The sequence below is a fragment of the Aethina tumida genome, chromosome 3, assembly GCF_024364675.1.
Source record: "Aethina tumida isolate Nest 87 chromosome 3, icAetTumi1.1, whole genome shotgun sequence".
Taxonomy (NCBI): domain Eukaryota; kingdom Metazoa; phylum Arthropoda; class Insecta; order Coleoptera; family Nitidulidae; genus Aethina; species Aethina tumida.
The window spans coordinates 15,895,981-15,919,304 of record NC_065437.1 but is presented as its reverse complement, the minus strand read 5'-3'; the positions used below and the strand labels follow the sequence as shown (position 1 = coordinate 15,919,304).

The window sequence follows — 23,324 nt, the reverse complement described above, 5'->3', positions numbered from 1 at the left end:
TGATCGAATCGAATTCTGTTCCAGTAAAACTGGAATTTATTTAATTATGTAAAGACTAATGCAATGCGAATGTTTTAAGGAAAATTATTTATAACCAAATAGTCTAAATTTGTGTAATATACTTTTTTTTAATTTATTCTTTTTGTGTAGTTGAGTTTATCACAATTTAGCAATTATGTTCAATGTGAAAAAAATGTTTTTTCCGTTCACAGACAATATTTACAATCATTCTTATCTCTCTATATAATCAAACGCGCAGATTTTATCTATTGTAAATCCACTTCAACAGTTGTGAGTTAAACTTCGATTTAAAACGACTACAAATGGTAAGTCAAATATCAAAATTTTTCCCAAACGTATAAAATTTGAAGACACCAATAATTTATTGATTTATTGCATGTTTATATGCAAATATTAACCATTGCATTCTGTTGCCTTGGCAAAATTTGTTACACCAGACTAAAATGTCAAGGTTGTATTATTTTGAGTGCATGAAAACACCATACTTTTTCCAATATTAAAATGCAATGATTTATTAAAATTTTTAAACATATATAATATAATATATATAATAATTTCATATTGATTAATGATAATCAATGTATATTTGTTACGTCAAAATCCTATGCTATTTAACTGGTTATCTTTTCCTCAAAATTATGAATAGCACTTAAATATTTACTTTTCTTACTTTGTTTACAATATGTATTAAGAAGATTTGAATTTAAATTGTGTTCTGATGAAACACTAATAGTCGATCCTTGATATTTCGTCGCAAATCAGTTAGCAATAACACCCGGATTGAAAATTTCGTATAATTTTACTTGATAACTGGAACTTCGATTACTATTCAAACTAAATATTTGGCACAACCTTTGATAAGTCGAATTTCTCCTGCGTCAGGTAAACTCCTCGATGTTTTTCCTTTCCGGTGATGCCCACAATTTACTTTATGGTGTTTACATGATTACAGCATCCTAAATTCTAAATGGAATAGATTTTACTAAGGGTTTTTCCTAATGTCTTAAAGATTGTTTGTTTTTTGAGTACATCATACTAACATTTACATTTTATACACATTTATAGTATTGATAGGTCAACCGAAATCTCTTTTTGTGGAAAATCATGGTTTGAGTTATCGAAAATCAACTGTAATTATTTCAAAATTTTTATTTCTTCATTTGTAAGAAGACCAATTAACAATTTTATCAATTTGGCCTTCGGAACTGCACCTCACAATTAATATAATAATTAACCACATCAGTGGTTTTAATTAACTCATTTAATGATGTACGGATGAAACAATTAATCGGTAATTTAGGTATTGATTAAAGGATTCAAGTTATTAAAAAAGTTTGACCGACTAATATCGAAGTACAACGGCAACAACGCATCAGGTCGTCCGAATTTCTAAATATTATTTTGTGTATATTAATACGTGGCTTATAAATATTTACGTTAAACCATGAAGTTGTAAATTTTGAATAAATATTTGCAAACTGTGAAAAAATGTAACTTACAAATAAACTTGTGTACCACATATAAATTAACTTACAACCTAACAAAAATTTGATTTGGTTTCAGCCCCCAGAGAATGAGCTGCAAAAAGGAGAACGGGTGATGTCGGAACACCAGCTGAGAGTCCAGCGCTCCCTTCAGAAGCTGACAGTGCCCGACTGGTACAAGCAGTCGCAGGTGCCCCGCGAGGGCTTCCTCCTCAAGAAGCAGCCGACCCGTGACACCCGATGGTCGGGCACCGGCAGCAAGACCACCTCACTCAGCAGCCTCGGCTCCAATTGCCAATCGCCAGTCATCCTGAGCCCGACGCCGACCAATCAGCCGTTCGTGCGATGGTCGACGTCGAAGCTGAACTCGACGGCGTCCAGCCCGTGCGCGTCGACGCGGAGCAGCTTCAACGCCCGACAGGCGAACGGATCCATCTCCCCGTCGTCGGTCCGAAGTAGTTTCAGCTACAGACAGCCGTACATGGGCTGGAGATCGCAAGAGCGACTGACCAGACCGAGGACGCCGGCCGAGCGTCTGGCCAACACCATTCTGTCCCAGTCCAACCAGCCGGAGGCCCACCAGCAAGAGAGTCCGGAGATCCAGACGTCGATAAAGGAGGTGACGTCGGCCATCGTGCACTATGTCAGTGGCCTGAGGCCGGAGGACCAACGCAACTCCGACCATCTGGACTCGGGTTCGCAACGCAGCTCGTCGGTCAGTCCGAGGGGCAGTCAGAAGCTGTGTTGGTTGGAGAGCTCGTTCGTGGGTACGAAACCATTGGACTCGCCCCAAACGCCGGTCACTCTGTCCGAAAGTCAGTCGGCCACGCCGGTGCCCCCCTCAAGTCTGAGATTAGACCTCCAGTCCCAAAATGGTGAGTCGATTAGAGCGTAGACGATGTGTATAGTTTAGTAGTAACTTACTTGTGTAGACTTGACCTACTGGAACGGGCGCGTCCTCCGAGCCAAAGAGTTATGAACATATTTGTTGAAAATTGGTTTCTGTTGCTCTTGTTTTGCGGGGGCGTGCCCGTTTTAGGTGCCTTAGTTATTGTTAAAACGTTGGTACTATACGTGTTCAGTTGCAGATTGTTGATAAGATTTGTCTCAGATCGAAACATAACCATGATGCTCTCACTTTATGTCCTGTGTATGTGGTGCTATGTTTGTCATTAGGTTGTTGTTTATTTTTTTAATCGATCGATCGACCTCTTAGTATTTAACTTTCTTCCTCAGACTATTGTTCATCTCAATTCATTGTTGAATACTGAGGGTGTCCAAAATTATGTCACCTCATAGTTTATGTATGTGGTAAATTATGAAGGTTTTGATGTGTTACCGTTGTTTATGTCTTCATTTTAAAATTGCATCACGACACATCAAATAAATTAGTTCCTTTCAGTTATTTGCACGGTTGTCACACCAGTTTAAATATTTTTCAGTTGATTTTATTTTACCAATTAGAAAAGCATGACCTATGTTAATTTTAAGTACAAATTTTTTTGAGTAGCAATAATTTGTGATGCACTTTTAAATAGCAGCAAATTATATACTGAGATTAAAAATTCGAATGTTGTATGTACCTAATTTGAAGAAAAGGTTTTATGTGTGCTTTAAATATATAACTTGTAACTATTATCTATATAAATATATTTATATAATTAATAATATAGGATGTTAAGTTTGTATATAATAATATAAACGTATTTTATTAAGGTTTTAGTTCGTTTTAAGTGCAATTTATTGTCATTTATCACATGTCCGCGAAATTTTCGGTTTTATTTTTTGCTTTACTTATTTATTTTTTGTATATGTATTTCATTTTATGTCAAAAATATGCATGTTACACACGATTTCATCAATAAATTGTTTTATTTTTTGCAAATTTGGTTTTTAATAGCCCTTTTATGCACCTGGTAGAATATTATGTGCTTTATTTAGCTTTAAATGATACGTGCTGTGTAAATAAGATGCAATTTGTGGGGGTAGGTATTTTGTTAGAGAAGAATGCTAAATTGCGTTTTAATGTTTTTCAGACTTAATGCAGTGTTTGTTTGTTGTATCAGATTATTGTAGTCTTATAAAATGTTTTTGTGACTTTAGACCATATATGCAGTTTTACATTCATCAATTTGTGCACAGAAAATAGTTTTGCACCAAATAATCGGAAGCATTTCAGATGAGTTTTCCTTGAAATATCCATCTCCTTCCTAAATATTTAATGATTTAACGTATTTCTTTTTATTTTGCTAGTTCACAGAAATTATTACATAAAATTTCCAAAAAGTCCCTTGTTGTTTCACCTCTGAACTGATCAATTATCTTAAACTGAAATAATTTATTATTTTTTAAGTGATGTAATCACATCAGTTAAAGGAATGAGGAGCTACAATTTTGGCGTTAAAAATATGGTCTATTATACAGTTGAATTATTTAATTATAGAAATTTAGTGCACATTTAGAATTACTTGTTAAAAATATTGAAACCACAATATTATTTCTTTACCTTTTTCCATTTATCAGTCAAAAAAAGGCAAAACGAAATTCATTTAGGACGTCTTAAAATTTTGTAAGTTTTATTAAAAAATCACAAATAATTAAGTATTATAAATTATTGGGAAAAAACTCCAGAAAGTTTCTGTTTCAGTAATTAATTATGACCGATATATTGTATTAACAAATAGACCTGACGCCGATTCCCAATTCCATTCCTGCTCCAAATTAACAGTCTAACCCAGTCGGCCCCTCTAACCAAACTAACCCTTGGCTGTCCCCAGACCTGACGTTACTGACGGCGGACGGCACCAATGCACGTCCATCGCCCGGATCGACCACGTTAGAGGACGTGCTGGACTCGCTGCTGGGGCTGCCGCCGACCACAGGAGGCGGAAGGGCACCCAGTCCCAGTCTCCAAGGTAGGAGACATGTGTAAGTTTCAATTCCAGGTTTAAACAAATACCTCTCCACTGTTCTCCACTTCTACAAGTGCAAGTTCACCGTGTCCGTCGCGTTGGTGCTTGGGCAAGTTCACCAACCGAACTGACGGATTTTCTTTCCGTTGTTACGACAATGTTGACTTATCACTGTAATGTTGACTACTTTTAATAAAATTGAGTAAAATTATATCACATTTGCAACATGTGAAATTTATAAACTAACAATAGAAAGATTTATTGCATTTGTTTAAGTTACTTACTATCTGTTCAAGTGATCATAATACTTGACATATTTGGGTATACGGTGACTCAATGTTGCATATTTTATCTTTAATAATGCTTTAAATTGCAAAGTACGTGTATAAAATCGATACGTATGTCCTATCATGGGTAACAAATTTTCCTTTTAGTCAACCATTCATATTTTCCTTTGATAAGTCGGCATCGAAACAACTTGAAAAGGAATTGTATGACTTCTGAGTACGTTCACGTTATGCACGAAAACCAGGAATATTGAAATGTCACATCCTTCATATGAATATATTACTAGACCCTTCTTTATTTTCAAGTATTTCTAGTTTCATAACACCTTGCACGCATCAAACTTTATTTCAAACTGACGTTTCAGTTTGCAAATGTTTTAGAATAAGAAGCTGGGTAATAATTCATAATTTTCATTCTCATGTTTCCATGTTTGTATTTCAATATGATGATTTGAGAATGGTTGCCCAGTTTCTATTATTTCGAAAGCTTCTTCCTTATGATTTGATGAATCCTTCTGTTCCTTTAAATTAAGTATTTATTCTGCCTTTTATTTATTTTTATATTTTTTAGAGAATGTAATGCAATTAGGATGTAATTATGTTTTTGAAGAATTAAAACCAAAATAAAATATGGCTGAACCAAGGTAAATGTTTTGAACAATTAATAAATACCTGCACCTGCCGCCAGACACGACGAACCACTAATGTCCACGGGCATTTCCAGGGACGGTGTCAGCTAATACCAGCCCCTGCCACCTAGGAAACCACGATAAGCCATCGGACCAGTTTCGGCGTCGTTCTGAAGGGAGCGAACCCTCCACCATAGTGCCAAACTCGCGGAGGGTCTCCTTCAACTCGTCCCCAGTGCTCAGATGCCGTTACGCCCGCTGCGGGAAGACCGCATTGGCCGTCAGTTTAGAGGCCGCGTCTTACAAGAATTGCCACAATTGCACCTACATTTACTGCTCAAGGGCCTGTCGCCGGGCCCATTGGGAGAAGCACCGCAAAACCTGTTTGTTCTCTAGGATAGGGACGTTGTGTCGGCAGGTGATCGCCGCGTGCAAGGAGCAAAAGGACACCTTGTTACATTTGTCGGCGATGGCCAGGAGGGGCTACTTGTCGCACGGACCCGGCGCAGTCAAATGCTTTTTCGCCTGTCCGGAACTGGCGGAGAAATTTCTCTCGAACGGTCTGCAAAGCTTGGGCGAGCTGACCTACGTCAGATGGCAGGATTTGCTGCCGTCGGAAATGGGACCGCATTTGTACGCCGAACTGGTGAAAATGTGCAGAAGTTACAATCCGGACTCGAAACTCGTCCTGTACGTATCCGTGTGCGTGGTCTCCGAGACCCCGGCATCCGGGGCCGTCAAATGGGAGCGACAACTGGTGTCGCGATGTGCGAAAATGCGGTTGAGCAAAGACATACCCATTCCCGAGAAAGACCAGGAGAACCCGGAAACGTTGATCCTCACCTGTCCCCCGATTAAAGGGGGCGACGAGATGGTGAAACATCTTCGCGAACTCAGCGTCAACAATCTCCAAATCCACCTCAGACAAAGGGGCGTTTCGTTGCGACGCCAGCACCCGGAAATCTACAAACAGTTGAACGTTTACTGTGAAGGTGCGGTGAAGTTCACCCCGGTGACCGTCTATCCGAAGGACAGTGCAACGGGGAAGAGTTTCATGTGCATTATCATGCTGGAAGCGGACACTGAAAGTCTCACGAAAATCGTAACAGCCGGTGTGCGCGTAAAAACTGTTGACGTTTTAACCAACCCTCTTCCCGAATGAGACTATCCTAAGGTTCCCACAATGAGTCGCTTCAATGTTGATATCAAAGTATTGTACCAGGCAATAATAATCTAACCATAATCCATGGTCAACAGAATATCTACACAACTTTCATTTGAAGTGTACAGGGTTAATAGTTCTATCATATTATTTATTTTATTATAAAAGACTGTGATGTATTAAATGTTATATTTGGCTATTCAATTATTTGGTAATAAATCCACCTAATTGAAATATATTCCCTAAGAGGCAGTATTTGAAAGACTTTTTGTAAAAACTAGATAGACAAAAAGTCTATTCAAAAATGATGTCTTATACCGTAAGTCCCAGTAAAAAGATTATATAGGTATATATCCATTGTTTCTGGTTATATATATACAAAATTTATAAAGCTTTTTATTTATCTCTTATAATAAAATAAATAGTAGAGGGGTCAAAATATAAACCCTACTCAATAGATAAATTTTCTATATTCTTATAAATAAATGAAGTGACGTTTTAAACAAAAATGACATTTCTTTTTATAAAAAATTTAAAATAATTTTCGAGTATGTTTATCCGAAAAAAATCGCCTTGACATAATCTTGCTGGCATGGGTGTAAATATATTCGATTATTTTATTTCAATAGTTATATTTTAAAAGATTTAATAATTAATAATATGCGCCATAGTTTTAATTCTGTTATGTAGATAAAGTAGTTAAATTTAAATTTAAAACTATTAAATTTACTCGCAACTTTATTCACTGTTACATTATAGAATTATTAAAACTTTGCCTCTTTTATTTATTTTAGCAACATTTATGGTTAGAATATTATTTAAAACGAATGAAAATGTAACTAATGCTTTTGAAGCTTCAATATACACGAAAATAATACTTTTTGAAGATTGCTTACATGGTATCCCTTAAACTTGTTAATTGTTAATAATTTAAAAAATAATATATTTAATCTAAATTAAATCAATTATAATAAATATACATATAAAAAATATTAGTAGTGACTAAAAATAGGTCTTCAAAAATTGTTATTTTGTCTTACGCTTCAAGAGGGTTTTTTTTAAGAAGATTGGTACCCTTTCCTGTGATTTAGCTTGTTGTTACTCTGCAGATTTTAAAACATATTATGAATGTTAACTTTTCTAATGTTGCTTTAGTTCTTAAGTAAATAAGTGATTAAATCAACGGCTATCAGCCTCATCCTGTATTAAATAACCAACATTTCAATATTATAAGATTCATACATTCATTCAATCAAGAATACTACAGACTGTTTTATGTAAAAACCCGAAATCTTTTATTTTTTAAATGTTGAATGTTGTAATTGGCCTTGCAAAATTTAATAATGTAAACCACAGCTTTATTTTACGTTAAATTAGGCAATGTTAAAAATTAAAATTTTATTTTGGACTAGTGTTTTTAAAACAGTATATAGTATTCTGTTAAAAATAGTATAATCTCTTTCTGTCTTTCTACGAAAACATGCACACACATTTTGCGGAACTTATTGTTAGATAGGTTTGTGCCAAAACTGAGGAAACTCACTGTACAAAATAATTTACATATCCATCTGTATTTGTATCATTATGCAAACATTATGGTTGTAAATAACTTATCATTTCGACAGCAACTTGTACATATACAACTGAGAAAATGTGTGTGTATTGTTGGATATTTACACTGATTTACATTGCTCACCATAAGAGTAAATTGACTGAATATGATTAATGTTTGTTAAGTATCACGATTTTTTTCCTCGATAATTTCTTATTTTGTATGTTGTTTTAAATCTTCTGGTAAAATATTCGTTATTATGAAGCAATAAATGACGATTTAATTTTAACGAGTTTTATTTTATTATTTATATATAATTAAGTTGTAATATGAATGTGGCATAATATAGTACCGATTAGTATAAGTAAGAGTATGAAACTCGCAGATTTTCCATAAATTATTGAAATATCAGTCGCACAAAAAATTTTCTCAATTTGTATATAAAATATTCAAAAATAATTTACCACCTATTGACGTACTTACAACAAACTCTCATTATTGACTTTGCAACTAAATCAAAATAGATTCTACTTAGATTAAATATTAAACAAAATAAATCCGAAATGAGGCTGGTCACAGAAATAGCACACATTTGAAAAATATATATATTTGTTAAACATGTTATATGTTACAAAACATTGTTGTCAATATTTTCTTGGATACCCTTTATTCGTTATAACATATAATAAAATGTCAATGGTGGTTTGAAATTTAATTTTACCACTCTTCAATAATAACCACACAAATTGAATGCTTTTTGGTGATTTAATCGATTGATAATTAATCCTTCCATAAAATCTTTTATTAAACTTTGAACAACATTGAATACATGCTTCGTGTAATTATCATGCACAAAAATCCATCTAATTGAAAAATTGGCAAATGGTTCCATTACATGATATCATTGGTATATGAAGGATAATTAATACATTAATACAAACTTTTAGTCTATGGTCGAATATTCTTATTTGATACTAATGGTTTCTTTATTGTAATATTTCCTGGCAAGTTTTGTTAATTCAGACGATATCTGTTTTCCTAGGCACAATAATATAGTATGAACCAATTAATTCATTTTTTATTTACCCACAGGCACATTGAATGTGCTTTTACTTTGAACAACCTAATAAGTCTAATAAAGAAATATCTCTGATGTTTATGTGTAACAAAAAAAGTTATAAAAATATAGAATATTGAAATATGATTCTTATACTGACTGGACAAAATTTGAATTAGATCCTTTATCATCTTACAAAATGTTGGATTTTTAATTTTGGACCATCCATCTCTGGCTACCACTGTATACAATTTCAAATGTTTACACGTACAATTAAAATTAATATTATTAATAATCACCTGAATTAATTGAAATAATAATTGTATTACCAGGCTCCGGTTCAACACGGTAGGTATCGTCGTCACAGAATTCCTTTGTTTGATACATAATACATATACTGCCGCCCAAAAGATTACAAATATTTACCATCGTTATTTCCATTTTAAACGTATTGACAATTTTCAGAACAAAAAAATATTACAAAAATTTTTAAAATATTGCACAGCCATCGTAGAGTAGGGCAGCACCATCTCTGGCGAGCTTTCACAGTCAATTTTATCGCTTTTATTCCCCCATAATATAGAGGGAGTTCAAATAACGGTTTGCGTCCATACTGAGTGCGCAGCGCTACCTGACATCATAAAAATAAAAAAGATCAGCATCTTGAGTAACAAGGTCAACAACATTAAATGTAGAAGAAGAACGAAATTTCAATAGATTATTAAATAAGCAGGGTGCTGTGATGTGATTCCGGAGAAAAACTGTAACATGCAGACAACAAACAAGCGGTGAGTCGGTCGAAAACGGCCTTTTCTTTGTAACAAAAGCAAGTTCGCCTTATACCGATAACGATTTTTGGTGTATACAATGCGAAACTGTGTGTATGCGGTCTATTCCGGTCGAAGATCGAGTGATTTTACACCATAAGTTCAATTTCCGTTCGAAAATTGTTGCGGTAGTGTCGAAAAACGGCAAATTCCAATCAGTATTCTTTCGCTGTCAGTTGTGATTGTTTACGAGTGTACTACATATGAGAAAGCCGCCGAATTCAAAAATCCGTCCGGTTACCACCGTTTCCTTTGACATTTTAGATCCACTGCGTTTGTTGCAGATAAATATCATCGATTTATAACGTTACCAATTAATTTAAATGATTTTTCTGGTTGTTTATGAATAAAAAAAACATAGTGATCAGTGTTGTGTTTTTGTTGCAAATCCCGGCTCGCAACATAAACAAGTGATAACTCTAATGCTTATTAATAGATGTTCTTCAGTTTTTCATCAAGAATCGTCAATTCTCACTAAATTAATTCGGTAATTTTTGTTTCAGGTCCAATAAAATGTTTTTGCCAACCTAACACACACCATTTGCACCATCAAACCCTGACAACTTGTATAGACATGTAAAACACACAGGGGACACAATGTCGGGTACAACAAATTGCTATAACGAAACACCGCCGAGTTTCTCTGGCAACAGCCATGTGCCGGACACTTTGAACACCATGAACTTTAAGAACTTGGAGCTGAACGGTGAAGCCAAGCACAGTGATAGTTTTCTGCCAAATAATAATGTTTGTGACAATATCGTGTCGTCGGTGTGCGCGAAAGAGGACGTATGTGCGGGCGGCAGTGACATGAGGACTGATTTTTATGCTGGGGACAGTTCTGAAATGGACATTGGGAAGGAGAGTGACAACTGTTCAGCCAATCCATCAGGTAATGTTCCTGAAAATGCCGGAACTTGTAAACTAAAAACCTGACATTTTAACCACCCAACAAGGTCTTAATTAATTTAGAAATAAATGAGTACTTTTGGAGTAAACTATAAATAATAAATAATCCATTTGAATATAAAAATGATTTTAACAGTCTTTGGCCATTTGAAAACAGGTGAACAAATATATATATATATATATATAGGCTGATATTAAATCATTAATAAATAAAAATAATCAACAATTTCAAATAATAATTTACATAAAAGATATTGGACAATAGCGACGACAGTATTCCTTATGATTAGTATTTTACATATGACCCTTTGAATTGACGAGAGTCCCTTCATAAATGCCCACTCCTCATAAATATGAACAATTTTCATATTATTATTACAGAATAATAAAACTTAGTAATTTATAGAGTAATAGGGATCATTGTTGACAATTTTTTGCAGATTAAACGATAGTTTTAAGAAATGAAAGCAGTTAAATGCAAGTGTTAGACTTGGTTTTCACTGTTATTAACGGCTGTGTTCTATACAGTGTGGCCTATTTGAAAGTGATGTCATAAAATTTATATTTTTATATAGCATAACTTATCTTTTTTTCTACAATATTAGAATATTATTATTATACTAATACTACTACCTCCACTAATATTAATAATACTCATATTTTATTTGTTTCCATTAATCTACCATTCAATACCTTTATCATATTTTTCTCATAAGTTCGTGGTAAAATTAATGAATTATGTGACGAAATTACCCCAGAACATTTTAGAAAGGTAAACATGAAAAAATATAATAAATCCATTGAATTGAACGATGGATTTAGTGGAAGTAAATAAAATTTGAGTATTACGAGTTATTAGTTTAAAATCCCATTATTGTTGAAAGTAAAATAATTTGTGCTATTTTTGACACTTTATTTCATAGTATACTAGATTTAAAAAAATATTAAATTTATTTAATAAAAAGGAAGAGGATTTTTAATTTTTCCGTAAAATTATGAATATACATAATTTTTTTGTGAAATTTGGTACACACCCATTCATGGGGTGCTTAGTTCAAAAGTATAAATAGATTTGCTATAACAATTTTGCTAGTATGATTTCTTCAATTTTCATATATAAAAAAATTTCCAGTAAGTTTCGATTTTGAGTTAAAAAACGTGACAAAGTTTGTCAATATCGGACGAAAAATACTAATTTTATTGAGGTGTCCCGCTTTCAAATGGGCCACATTTTAGATCTTTAGAACATTTAATTCTTTATAAAACAATTGTCAATTAATACCACATCATCAACAATTGTTATTTTATTAAAAGTAGAAAACAGGTAAATTCAATATGTACTTTATAAATAAATGTCTTATAAGAGTAATATATTGTACAGAATATGTAATTATATTGATATTGGCAACATAATAATATTTTCATTTTATTATATTACAAAATCACATTTTTTAACTCTTACATATTTACGATTTATTATCTATTATGTATTTAATTAATTAATCTTGTTCTAAATTATACAAGACTAAAAATAGATTATTTATTTGCGTCTATCATATGTAAGGTTTTAAAATTTATAAATAATGGTTTATATAATTGTATGAAATTTTAGCATTATTTGAAATCTATATTTTTAATTTACAATTAAATGTGGGCAAAGAGATTAACTAAAATATTGATGCGTTAATTGTTTTTCCATTAGGAGTTGCAGCAAGTTTGCTAATTCGAAATTTAAATAAAATACTTAAGTCGCTTCATAATTTTAATGATTATTATTATTTTGGAATTGATTACAACAAATTTCAAATCGATCGATGTGCAGCAAATCGGTTCTAGATAATTGAACTTTTATAACGTTTTATTTGTGTGAAAAACACGAGATGTTTTCTTTGCACATCAATACAAGATATTGATTTGTTTTATTGACTGATTGTCAATTTATGTTTGTTTTAATATATCGTTGATAACATTTGCTCCAGATAATTGTTGTGATTCTCTTTTAATTGTTTAAATTTTAGTATCTTGTAATTTACCTTTCATTTAAGCTTTTTCTATAATATTACTATTATAATAGTATTGATTTATATTTAGTGCTGGTTCAATAAGTTCCATCTTCTCCCACGTTAATATCCCACAAACAGTTTGGGTGTAATAATAAACTTGTCTCTTTCAAAGTCATAGGTATATTAATAAAGGGAGAATTTTCCTTGTAAATTATCAAATTATTAGACGTTTTACTTCACGGAGTCGCCTCGTTCCGGTACATGGAACAGAAGTTTTGGAAGATCTCCTTCCCACACGAGAAACTAGGTTAACAAACTTCTTCGCACCTGGGGGCGACCATCAGTTCTTTTTCTTGTGAATATCACCCCATAATTTTATTCCAAATAGTCCATTATATATTTTTTATGTTTCCTTTGAACCGTTGTGGTGGTTTTCTAGAAAAACAATATTGCAAAATCGCAAACAATAAAACGTCGTTGCAAAATTATTTCGTTGAAGAACATATAATGTTTTTTCAACACAAATAACAGACATTGAAAGTAGTAAATTTTTATTGGTGTTTGGCCCAACGTGCATAGTTGTGTCCCGACAAATGCACTTGGTGATTTTACTTTTACGCGACGGGCCCTCGTTCCGACATCGATCCTAGAGAAAAGGGATCCCAAACAAAGGACTCTGGTGTGTTGTGTCTGTTTCAGCGACTCCACTCCACAACCTGAATTTCCATTATCGACTGATAAACAAACTTTTTGCTCGTCCAATTGATTCCCCTTTAAATTCACGTAAATATGTATATTTTTAGAAAAATAATATAGTGATATTATTAAGAAATAACACAAAATTTTCCCAACAAAATTTCCGTTCGTGTATATAAAATAAAAGGACTAATCAAAAATTATGTCGCGTCCAAAGTGAGATCGCAAAAGACGTCATCGGCGGGGCAATCACGTGGCCATAAAAAGTAAAAGTTCCAGGTAGTTAACGAGAATTGATTCGACACGGCACGGCGAGTCCTCAAAAGTTTAATTGCACCGCGTTTTTGACCCACTAAATAATTTACGATAGCCAACGTACGGGGAGATAACGCCGGTGCACTGCAATAAATATTCATTAATGCATAACGCGATCGAACTTATCGACGTCATGTCGATGCAAATTCATGGTAGATTCGGAGATACATGTATGTGTTTGGAGAATGTATGCAGGACTTTTATTTTTTAATCATAAATTTGGTAGTACATTTTATTAAAGAATCATCGTCTGCTGGTGAAAAAGTGTTGAAAATATTAACGGTCGTTTAACCGTTGAACTGTTAAACAATGGCTTACGTATTGTGTGATAATAAGACTTGCCCAGAAAGAAGAAAAGTACCTGTAATTAATTGAACATGTGGCAAATGCTTTTTTTTATGCACAACAATTCGCTCAGTAATGTCACTGAGGACCACCATAAAAATATTCAATATTGTATAATTTTTGGGAATAATTTTAGATATCATTTAAAAATTATTGTGTTCAATTTTTGAGTAATAAAGGAATTGACAGACAGACAGTATGTTTTTAACAATTAAAAGCTTGAACATTTAATTCTGATAATAAAATATATTTTTTTTCCAATTTATGAGAGTAAAGAAATACAAGACCAGGCTTAAAAACATTGTTCAATAAAAAATTCAGTACTTACAGTAATTAACGAGATAATTATCAGTTTTTATACGGGACTACTGATACGTAATAGTTGTTTAGCACACGCCAATTTATTACCCAATTTATTCAATTTATTGCTACGTGTAATACAGAAATTGGTTTTTCTTGTCCAATTTTTAATTGGTCGATAAATTGTTGAAATTTTTCTGGTAACTTTTTAGTAACTTTTGATATTATCAACCTATAAAAAATATGTTTAAATTATGAATATAATTTATATCTAAAATAACTTAACCTAAAAGTTGCCAACACTAGCGAAGAAATTGTGTACTATAAATTCAAAATAAAAAATTTCTGGTTATGTACAGTAGTGTCCATTATTATAGAAATTTTTTAAAATAACTCTGTTTAATGTGAACTATAAAAATAATATTAATTTACTATTATTGTTTTATATTATAGTACAGTATTATAAAAACTGCTATATTCTTATTCTATAAAATGTTGCATATATTTTTGTGAATTGAGCTAGACATAACTATAGTAACATTAATTTTGGAATTTTTAATGATTAATTCTCTTATTTAATTTAACATTAACACATATTAAAAGTTTCATTTCTTCAATATATGGGCAAAATGTTTAATATATGTATATAAATCATACAGACCTACGTCAAAAGGAATGAAGCATATATATTACACATATTATAATAGAATCACCACAATGTTTCACTCTGGGTATAAGAAACTTGTTTTCTTCTTGTATGACGTTTAACATGAGTAGTCACTAAATTTTTAATAATGCTTAAAACTTATTCAGTTCTAAACTCTTAGTAATCTCTTCTTGTAACGCAGAATTTTTATTACAGTTTCATTTCGATCAATGATTAAATAAGTACAATAAGCAAAAGACCGGAAAAGATATTGATTTTAAATTTTTGTAGCAACTATAACTATAACTTCTGGTTTCGCCTCAAGAGACTTAAATTTTGTTATTTTCAATGGAGCTCCCTATATATACACTATCGCTCATATGTAGAGTAACTTTAGAAATTTTCATTTGTCTTAATAAAAGTGTACGTTTAAATATCCATATTATTGTCAGTTATGCAGTATGTTTGATAAAAACAATACATCAATATAATTTTTTATTAGTGCGTTTAGTTAGGTATTTATTAATATTTGAAAAATATTCAAGGATCAAAAGTAGAGCAACCTTAAAATAAAACAACTTTACCTACATTTAGCCTTCTTTTATTTAGTATCTAGTAGCATATCCATTATTTTTAATAACTTCCAAACACCTTTTCTTCATCGATTTTGGTAGCTTTTTCCATTGGATTGAGGTCTGGGTTTTGTGCTGGCCAAGGCATGACACGTACTCTTTCAGAAACGAATCATTCTTTAACTAACTTAGACGTATGTTTCGGATCGTTGTCGTACTGGAAGGTTCACCAACTGATGTTACCTTCGTCAAATTGAAGCATATGATTCTAGAGAATGTCACGATAAACAAAACGGTTCATTGTCCCGTCTAACTTAATCAATAGGCCCATGCCAAACCCAGAAAAACATACCAAACCATAACGTCTCCTCCACCATGCCTGTGAAGCAGTTACAGTGGGTTTGGTGTACTTGGGATTATACTTTTCAATAATTGGTCATCTCACCTATGAAATACTATCAGATTTGAATAATTGGAGTCGACTTTCATCGGAAAACAAAATTGTTTTCCATTGCGCATCTGTCCAGTTCACATGTTCTCTTACAAATAGTAGTTTCCCTGCTCTATAGTTTGCAGAAATGAAGGGCTTCTTCGTTGGTTTTCTACCATAGAGACGAGCTCTTTTTATTCTTCGTTTCATGGTACTCACCAACTTACTGAGTTTATTTATTTTTTGATTTATACGGGATGCGCTGATAAAAGTGTCGCGAACAACAAGCGTTTTTGTTTTCCTGTCCACAGCTTTGTTAATCTTGCGTTTTCTACCTCTTTTGGGAACTTCTTCCAGTGTATTCCCTCTGTTAAAATTGGAAATCGTCTAAATGATAGATTTTTTTAAATTTATATCTACTACAATTTTACTCTGTTTTTCACCATTTTGGAACTTTTCTACAATTTGTTCTTTAATTTGTATCGTTAAATAGACACTTCTATGCATTTTTAGCTTTAAAGAAAAATGTCGAGCACAGAAATAAATTATAAAATCAATTGTATTGAATATATAGGGTTTGGTTACTTTACTTATGTCCGAAATAAAATGTATAAAAACTATTGGGTTGTTTGGAAAGTAATTTCGTTTTTTTTCTCTCTGTGAGAGCTTCGAGGATAATCCCAGGCCTTCCAAGTGGTCATAAACTGTTGAATTTGGTAAATTTAACCTCAATCCGATCTCACGTGTTGTTCTGTTTTTGAGTTATTAATACTAATTTTAACTTTTTATTTTAAGCACTATGCTTTGATATAATTAAATTGAATATTAAGAAACTAAGAAGTAATAAATTAGAAAAGCAATTCAAGTTATAATACTAAATTTAAAAAATTAACAAAATATATAATAAGGTAACAATAATTATTAGTGAATAATATTAGAAACAACTGAGAAACCTATTAGTTGAAATGTTGAAGTCACAATTTAGAATAAATTTAATTTGTTTGCATAAGTGCAAAATTTGTTATGTTTTTAGCAAACAACGAAAAACTGAAAAACGGATATATATACTGCTTATATTTTATAAAGTATTACAGAACCCGTAAATCATTAATGTGGCGATTAATGCTATGACTAATTCCTTTTTTAAGTATATTACAACAATTGTTTTCAAACCTTATAAATGACAATGTTTTATTTTGAATTTATTTATATATAAATTAATTACAGAGGACACGAATTCGTTGAACGATGGCGGCAGCACGACGGACTCGCAGCCGAGCAACGCGACCGACCCCCATCCCTTCGACCCCTACAAGATGGAGGACGATGATCTGGACGACGATACGGACGACAAACGAGACGTCGAATCGCCGGCCGACGTTGTCCTGCCGCCTCACAACAATGGCGCCGTGCGCCGCAACGCCGCCAAACGTAGCGGCCGACCGAGCGGCCCCGGTCGGGGACGGCCCAAAAAGGGACACGTCGCCATGTACCAGAGCCAGATCAGCGGCGACAAGAACGCCATCAAGATCCGCATCAAGAAGAGCGGGTTCACATCACAGGTACAGGTATACGATTTGATTTTGGCCAACGACAATTCGAAACGTTCCGTGATTTCAGATTCCGCAGACGAAGAAGAAGAGTGGCCGTCGGAAAAAGCACAAGCCCAACTCGGACACGGACACATCGGACTACGAGCGGAGCCGAGGCGCGAAACGTAGCCGAAACAACGTCGCGACGCCGATGGTTGGCGACAACGACGTTTCGAGCACGCAGCAGGACGTCGCGGACGCCGACCGGGAGCAGAGCCCCTGGGCGGATCGGATGCCGCGCGCCCTTCTCGAACGGATATTCCAGTTCGCCTGCATGCAGGACGGGTGTCTGCCCACGCTCGTTAGGTAACTTTGATTGTAAACATTAAGGGCTGACATTTATTGTTTGATTTTGTTTTAGGTTAAGTAAAGTTAGTAGACTGTGGCGGGATGTATCTCAAACACCGGTATTGTGGAAAAAGGCAGATTTAAATTATGTGAGAGAAAAGGATAGGACTGATTTAAGGCTACATTGGCTGATTTTGAACCGTTTGTCTCAATGTCAGGATCTGAATTTTGGTTAGTAAACATTACAATTTGTTGTTGAATCATTACAAATATTCTATAATTTATTAGGGGAGTGGAAAGTGCGTGATATACAGGCCGTTCTTGAAGCATTATCTGAACACTGTCCGAAATTAAAAGGTTTGAACTTGAGCGGATGGAAAGGATTAAACGCCGACAATCTGAAGTATATTACTACCGAGTGTAAAAATTTAGAAAGGCTGGATCTTTCGTCTATTAACGTAAGTCAAAAAATAGTAAACACTTTAGTGCACAAACTAAATTAATTATATATTATATCTGTAATTTTTATTTTTCAGTCAACGTCTGCTATAAATGCCGTTCCTTTGGTAGCTCTCAGTCAAGCGATGAACAACCGTTTGACGCACTTAGTCCTTGCTCACAATAAAATAGCAGGCTTCACACAAATTATTTCGTCAATTGCAGTGAGTATAAAAACCCCAAAATTTAAAAAGAATAATTGAAATGTGTAAATAATTACTTATAACATGTATATCAAGATATCTTCTAAATGCCCAATTATTTAAAATGGTTTAAAGGTCTATATATTCGTCTATTCATTTTAAAATTGAATTTGTTATTTCGCACAAGATTTCAAATTTTAATGAATGTAACATGTCTCCAGTAAATAAACAATTAAAATTATAAATTGTTCTTTAAATCTATTAAACAATTAACCTATCTTATTGTTATCTCATGTTGGATATTGAAACAAATTGAACAAATACCATAAAAATTATTATCTTAACAGGAATAATAGAAATAATTTTGTTTTAGGATCACTGTCCGAATTTGCAGCTCCTAGATATTTCCAATATACGTACGTTTGCTCACAATACAGCCCTGTTACACGTGGAAAAACTGCAAATCGGCTGTCCGAAGTTGAGGGTGCTGCGCATCACCAACAGTCAAATATGGTTGGCGCCTGCCAGTCTGCCACAGCAGATGGCATCACCCGGTTTCCCGATGTTGGAGGAACTGTCGTTGGCCGGCAGCGAGGACAAGATAACCACGTCACGTTCGATGGACGACGACGGCATTGAAAGGCTGTTAAAGAATAGTACAAAGCTGCGACTGCTCGATGTCAGGGGCTGCAGCAAGTTAACCGATTCCGGACTAGTTCGTGTACCTGCGTGGGATCTGGAACATCTATTCCTAAGTGGTGAGTAGTTATCCTCTTTTCAAAATCCATTAAATATTATTTGTGTAATCAATTATTTACGTTTTCTTTAGCTTGTTACATAACCAGACTGCAAAATTCTGGTTTAGAATTAATAATCCAGAAGTGGAGCCACAGTTTGTTAGAGGTCGATCTGGCCTGGTCCACTGCCACTAAATCGCTGGACGCAGCAGTAATGGCCTTAGCCGAAAAGGGTCCAGAATCTAAATTAAGGTAAACGAATCATTTTACCTGTATTCGGCAACTTGATGAATACATTATCTGTTTGTCGACAGAATTATTAACCTGTGCGGATCGTCGGTGAGCCTGGAGCCGGTAAAGGCGATCCTGACCAAATGTCCTAACTTGCATTCCATAAATCTGCAGTCGTGCAGGGCTCTGCCACGCGGCATAAAGCGCCTTTACACAGGCAGTGCAGTCGCCGACCTGCGTGACAGTCTGCTTGATAAACCCAAGGAGGACGTCGCCCAAACCGACATAGGAACGCCGCCTGGCGGCGATTCCCCTCTTCAATTGCCCAACCAGACGCAGCCTGAGTGAACGCAACTTTGTTGCTAGGGTGTAGGTTGCATGTTCGGCGGAGTGAAATGCGTTCAGGTGTTTTGATAGGTTTTATGTATTTTGACGAACATGCCTTATAGTAGCAAATAAGTACACTCATGCAATAAGTTTATTTTAAAATTCTGCAAGCTTGTTTTGTAACTTCTTATGAGTGGTTAATATAACCAAATGTCTACCTTAAATATTTGATGTGTAAAAAATGCGCTGTGAATATTATATCATTATATCAAATTATTAAAAGTCTTTCAATACAAACATTTATTTGTTTGATATTATTATTTATTGTCAGTTTATTGTAGACCCACTATGGTATTAATTGTTAAAAAGGTGTTGTATTGTTGTAAAATGTATAATGTTAACACCAATTTCATTCAAAACACCGAAACGCAAATATTCGCTCCGCCGACAAAATACTCGTAAAATGTTGTTATTTTGTAAAGATAAAATCGAATAAGTTGATGAATCTATGCAAAAAAGCTTTGTAACTATAGTATTACGAAATTGCTATATTTTTTCATTGTGATAGAATTTGTTATTGAACAGACTATGACGCAATTATTATCAAAACATATGAGTTTGTTTTATTGTTTGATGTTCTAAGTGAATCAATCAAATATATGTGAGTTATGAGTATTGTCACTCATATCTACCACAGTCTTTAACAACATTTTATGTGAATGTTTTTTTCTACTATGTTATTCTGTACACAGGATGTTCGTTAATGTCGAATATTGTGTGGTTCTTATGCGGATTTGGAAGTTTTTTAATAAAAATAAATGTGTTTGACTTTAATGAACATCATGTGAATTGTGTCACATAATATTACTTAGAAGAATTTTGATACCGTTAAAGTTTTTTAGAGTTTGTGCCTAAAACTTCCTGATATGGCGTATTTTAAGTGAAGCTTTTTTACTTTAAAAATTGTATTTATTCTGTTTTAGATTATGTTATAATTTTATATATAAAGTTTATATTAATATTTTTTTATCTATGAAATTAAATCACTAGCAAAATTATTATATGAACGTTATGATTTTTTTAGAAAAAATGAGGAAATATTGTACAGTACCTGTCTTTATAAGAAATAATGGTGTGACACCAATAAATATAATATAAATTAAATTTATTGCGATGTAAGTGAAGAATCTCTTGTATATTTTTAAAAGTAATATTTTAGAAATGCGATTAATGCACTGTTTTATTAATAAGCAAACTGTAAGATAATAAAATTTATTATTTTGCACAGAAAAACGTTTTCAAAGAAAATCAAACTGCCTTGTTAAAACTTTGATATCCAAAACTGACCAATCACTTAATGTATCTTCGCAAATGTTGTTATCAATTTCAATGTTACAATAAGATCTCCTGAAAATAAATTAAATTAAAATGCATTGTAAACATTTTATTATTATGGACGCAATTATTAAAATATTTAAAATTAACGATAATTAAAGTTGTAATGGTACATCATTTGTCAGTTATGAATATTATTTGAAAAGTGCTAATATAGTTAAATATTGTTATAATTAAAATTTTAGGGCAGTATGACTTTCATAAATTTTATTATATTGAAAACTTAGAAGTTTGTAGTATGTGTGTAAATGTGTAGAAATTTTCTGTTGTATATTCAGTCAAGTCTTAATATTTATCAGTGTTTTCTAACAAAGGAAATTATATTATTTTATACAACTCTGCACTTTAATATAATATGTACTAAAATTATGTATATTATTTATATAAATATATAAATAGGTTGAAGTAATGGATACAATTGTTTTAATTATTTTTAAGGTATTCCTTATAAATAAAAATCTCCAAATAGAAATTATTTAATTATTTATTTTATCCGTTTATTCTCTAATAGCATCCAACATAATCTTCGTTAATTCAAAACCTTCATTTCTAAGATTTTCAACCAGATCAAAATGATCCACGACCCGAACTAAATGGTACTTTGTTGTAAAACCTAAATCTACCAGTTTCTTATGCAAATCCTCTGACTGTTTAACAAAAGCCGGACTATCATTCTCAGCTGCAACAACGTGAAATTTTGTATCACACAAATACAAATCATGAAACATGGGGCTCGTTGCTTTAGCAGTGGTTTCATCCAATTTTAGAGGTTCATTATAACTAGTTTGCAACAGTGGAACTAGATCGTACACACCGGCAAGGAGAAATGAAGATTTGAATAGCTTTTGATCATCTATAGGTAAAGTTTTGATGTAGTCCGCAAACAAAGATATTACTAAATGGGCCCCAGCAGAATGTCCGGCCAAGTGAATTCCACTAAAAATAATACAGTTAAATCATAGAAAACAAAATTTAAAAATCTACCTAGAATTATTCTCCTTTGCATATTCGAGACATTTAGTTACGGCTTTTTGAATGTTCGATATTAATTGAGGTAGAGTAACTTGTGGACACAGCTCATATCCAATACAGATAGTTTGTATATTATTTTTATAAAATTGCTCCGCGACAAATGATTGTATGTCGTGTGTGAGCGCAGCTTCTTGCCAGTAACCACCATGCACAAAAATCAATATAGGAGTTCCTGAGCAAAACGAAATTGATCAACGTATTTTTAACGAGTTTTACTAGTTTATTTACCCTTTAAGTTTGTGCCTATTATATCAAATTTATCTCTGGGATTTTCACCATAAGCAATATTTAACGCACAAGGAATGCTACTTCTTATCTTTTCACTGGCTAAAACATAGTTATACAAAAACAATGTCATGGTTAAGAAATCCTTCATTGATAACAAATAATTTAAATATAAATAATTCCATTCTAATATCTAAATTACAATATTGCATAATCTTTTACATACCTTTTTGAATTAAACTAGTGTGTATTTGACATATGGTTTCAGGTGAATATCTTTTCGACCATTTGCTTGGCGAATAGAGAATTTCGACTTCGTTCATAGACATGATTAAAAACTCTGAAATTAATGCCGTGAAAGCCTTACAACATCTAAGTATATACCCAGAGGCATAGAACAAGGTCAATATAAATATAATACCAACTGTTTGATATAATGAAAGAAATATTGTTAAATATACGCATGGGTGAAATTTATTATAAAAGCATCATTGTTATAAGCAATAATTATTGTCCTGATATTTAAATGTTATCAGTTGGAAATGAGGAGATTAAAAATTGTAATTTCCTTTTATAAATAACAATCAATTGATTTTTATAAATTTTTTTTAGAAAATCATAATTCAATAATAGAATAATGAAAAAAATTATTTTCAAATATTTATTAACAAAATTTTATAATAAAAAATAGTTGTAAAAATTACTATAA

The 23,324-nt window shown here is 32.9% G+C and overlaps 3 protein-coding genes and 1 long non-coding RNA gene across 5 annotated transcripts in view; 2 read left to right on the top strand and 2 right to left on the bottom strand.

Annotated features, from left to right (window-relative positions):
• Positions 1-8,336, top strand: part of LOC109600271 (uncharacterized) — an 87,682-nt gene extending 79,346 nt beyond the window's left edge. Inside the window, exons 8-10 of the mRNA XM_049965521.1 lie at positions 1,585-2,380; positions 4,283-4,420; positions 5,429-8,336. Of these exons, the coding sequence (XP_049821478.1) occupies positions 1,585-2,380; positions 4,283-4,420; positions 5,429-6,495 (2,001 nt within the window). The 3' untranslated portion in view covers positions 6,496-8,336. The remainder of the gene's footprint in view (positions 1-1,584; positions 2,381-4,282; positions 4,421-5,428) is intronic.
• Positions 8,337-9,757: 1,421 nt separating this feature from the next.
• On the top strand, positions 9,758-21,763 carry LOC109607511 (F-box/LRR-repeat protein 6). 2 transcript variants are annotated; one of them, XM_049965427.1, is made up of 10 exons: positions 9,758-9,892; positions 10,435-10,823; positions 17,375-17,709; positions 17,768-18,045; positions 18,101-18,258; positions 18,316-18,485; positions 18,564-18,689; positions 19,042-19,426; positions 19,498-19,657; positions 19,720-21,763. In XM_049965427.1, exons 2-10 carry the CDS (start codon positions 10,529-10,531, stop codon positions 19,982-19,984), a joined length of 2,172 nt encoding a protein of 723 aa, XP_049821384.1. In that variant the 5' UTR covers positions 9,758-9,892; positions 10,435-10,528; the 3' UTR covers positions 19,985-21,763. The 2 variants fall into 2 exon arrangements, with proteins under 2 accessions (XP_049821384.1, XP_049821383.1); XM_049965426.1 differs by having other exon boundaries at positions 17,375-17,715.
• Positions 12,596-14,831, bottom strand: LOC126265056 (uncharacterized). The gene is made up of 3 exons (XR_007547609.1): positions 14,786-14,831; positions 14,528-14,731; positions 12,596-13,278 (listed from the first exon to the last, which is right to left on the bottom strand). It is a non-coding gene; the product is annotated as an uncharacterized LOC126265056 (long non-coding RNA).
• A 61-nt stretch (positions 21,764-21,824) lies between the features above and the next one.
• On the bottom strand, positions 21,825-23,163 carry LOC109597418 (kynurenine formamidase). Its single transcript, XM_020013092.2, has 4 exons — positions 22,842-23,163; positions 22,619-22,717; positions 22,343-22,562; positions 21,825-22,294 (listed from the first exon to the last, which is right to left on the bottom strand). Exons 1-4 carry the CDS (start codon positions 22,942-22,944, stop codon positions 21,856-21,858), a joined length of 861 nt encoding a protein of 286 aa, XP_019868651.2. The 5' UTR covers positions 22,945-23,163; the 3' UTR covers positions 21,825-21,855.
• Between the last annotated feature and the right edge of the window lie 161 nt (positions 23,164-23,324).

What these genes read in the sequence shown, in the direction of transcription:
- LOC109597418 (XM_020013092.2), bottom strand. Translation starts at nt 22,944, where the DNA reads ATGTCTATGAACGAAGTCGAAATTCTCTATTCGCCAAGCAAATGGTCG. An exon ending in AATAGGCACAAACTTAAAGG is followed by an intron (nt 22,563 to 22,618) that starts GTAAATAAACTA and finishes CGTTTTGCTCAG; the next exon opens with GAACTCCTATATTGATTTTT. An exon ending in GCAAAGGAGAATAATTCTAG is followed by an intron (nt 22,295 to 22,342) that starts GTAGATTTTTAA and finishes TATTATTTTTAG; the next exon opens with TGGAATTCACTTGGCCGGAC.
- LOC109607511 (XM_049965426.1), top strand. Translation starts at nt 10,529, where the DNA reads ATGTCGGGTACAACAAATTGCTATAACGAAACACCGCCGAGTTTCTCT. An exon ending in TGGATCTTTCGTCTATTAAC is followed by an intron (nt 18,486 to 18,563) that starts GTAAGTCAAAAA and finishes TTTATTTTTCAG; the next exon opens with TCAACGTCTGCTATAAATGC. An exon ending in AAATTATTTCGTCAATTGCA is followed by an intron (nt 18,690 to 19,041) that starts GTGAGTATAAAA and finishes ATTTTGTTTTAG; the next exon opens with GATCACTGTCCGAATTTGCA.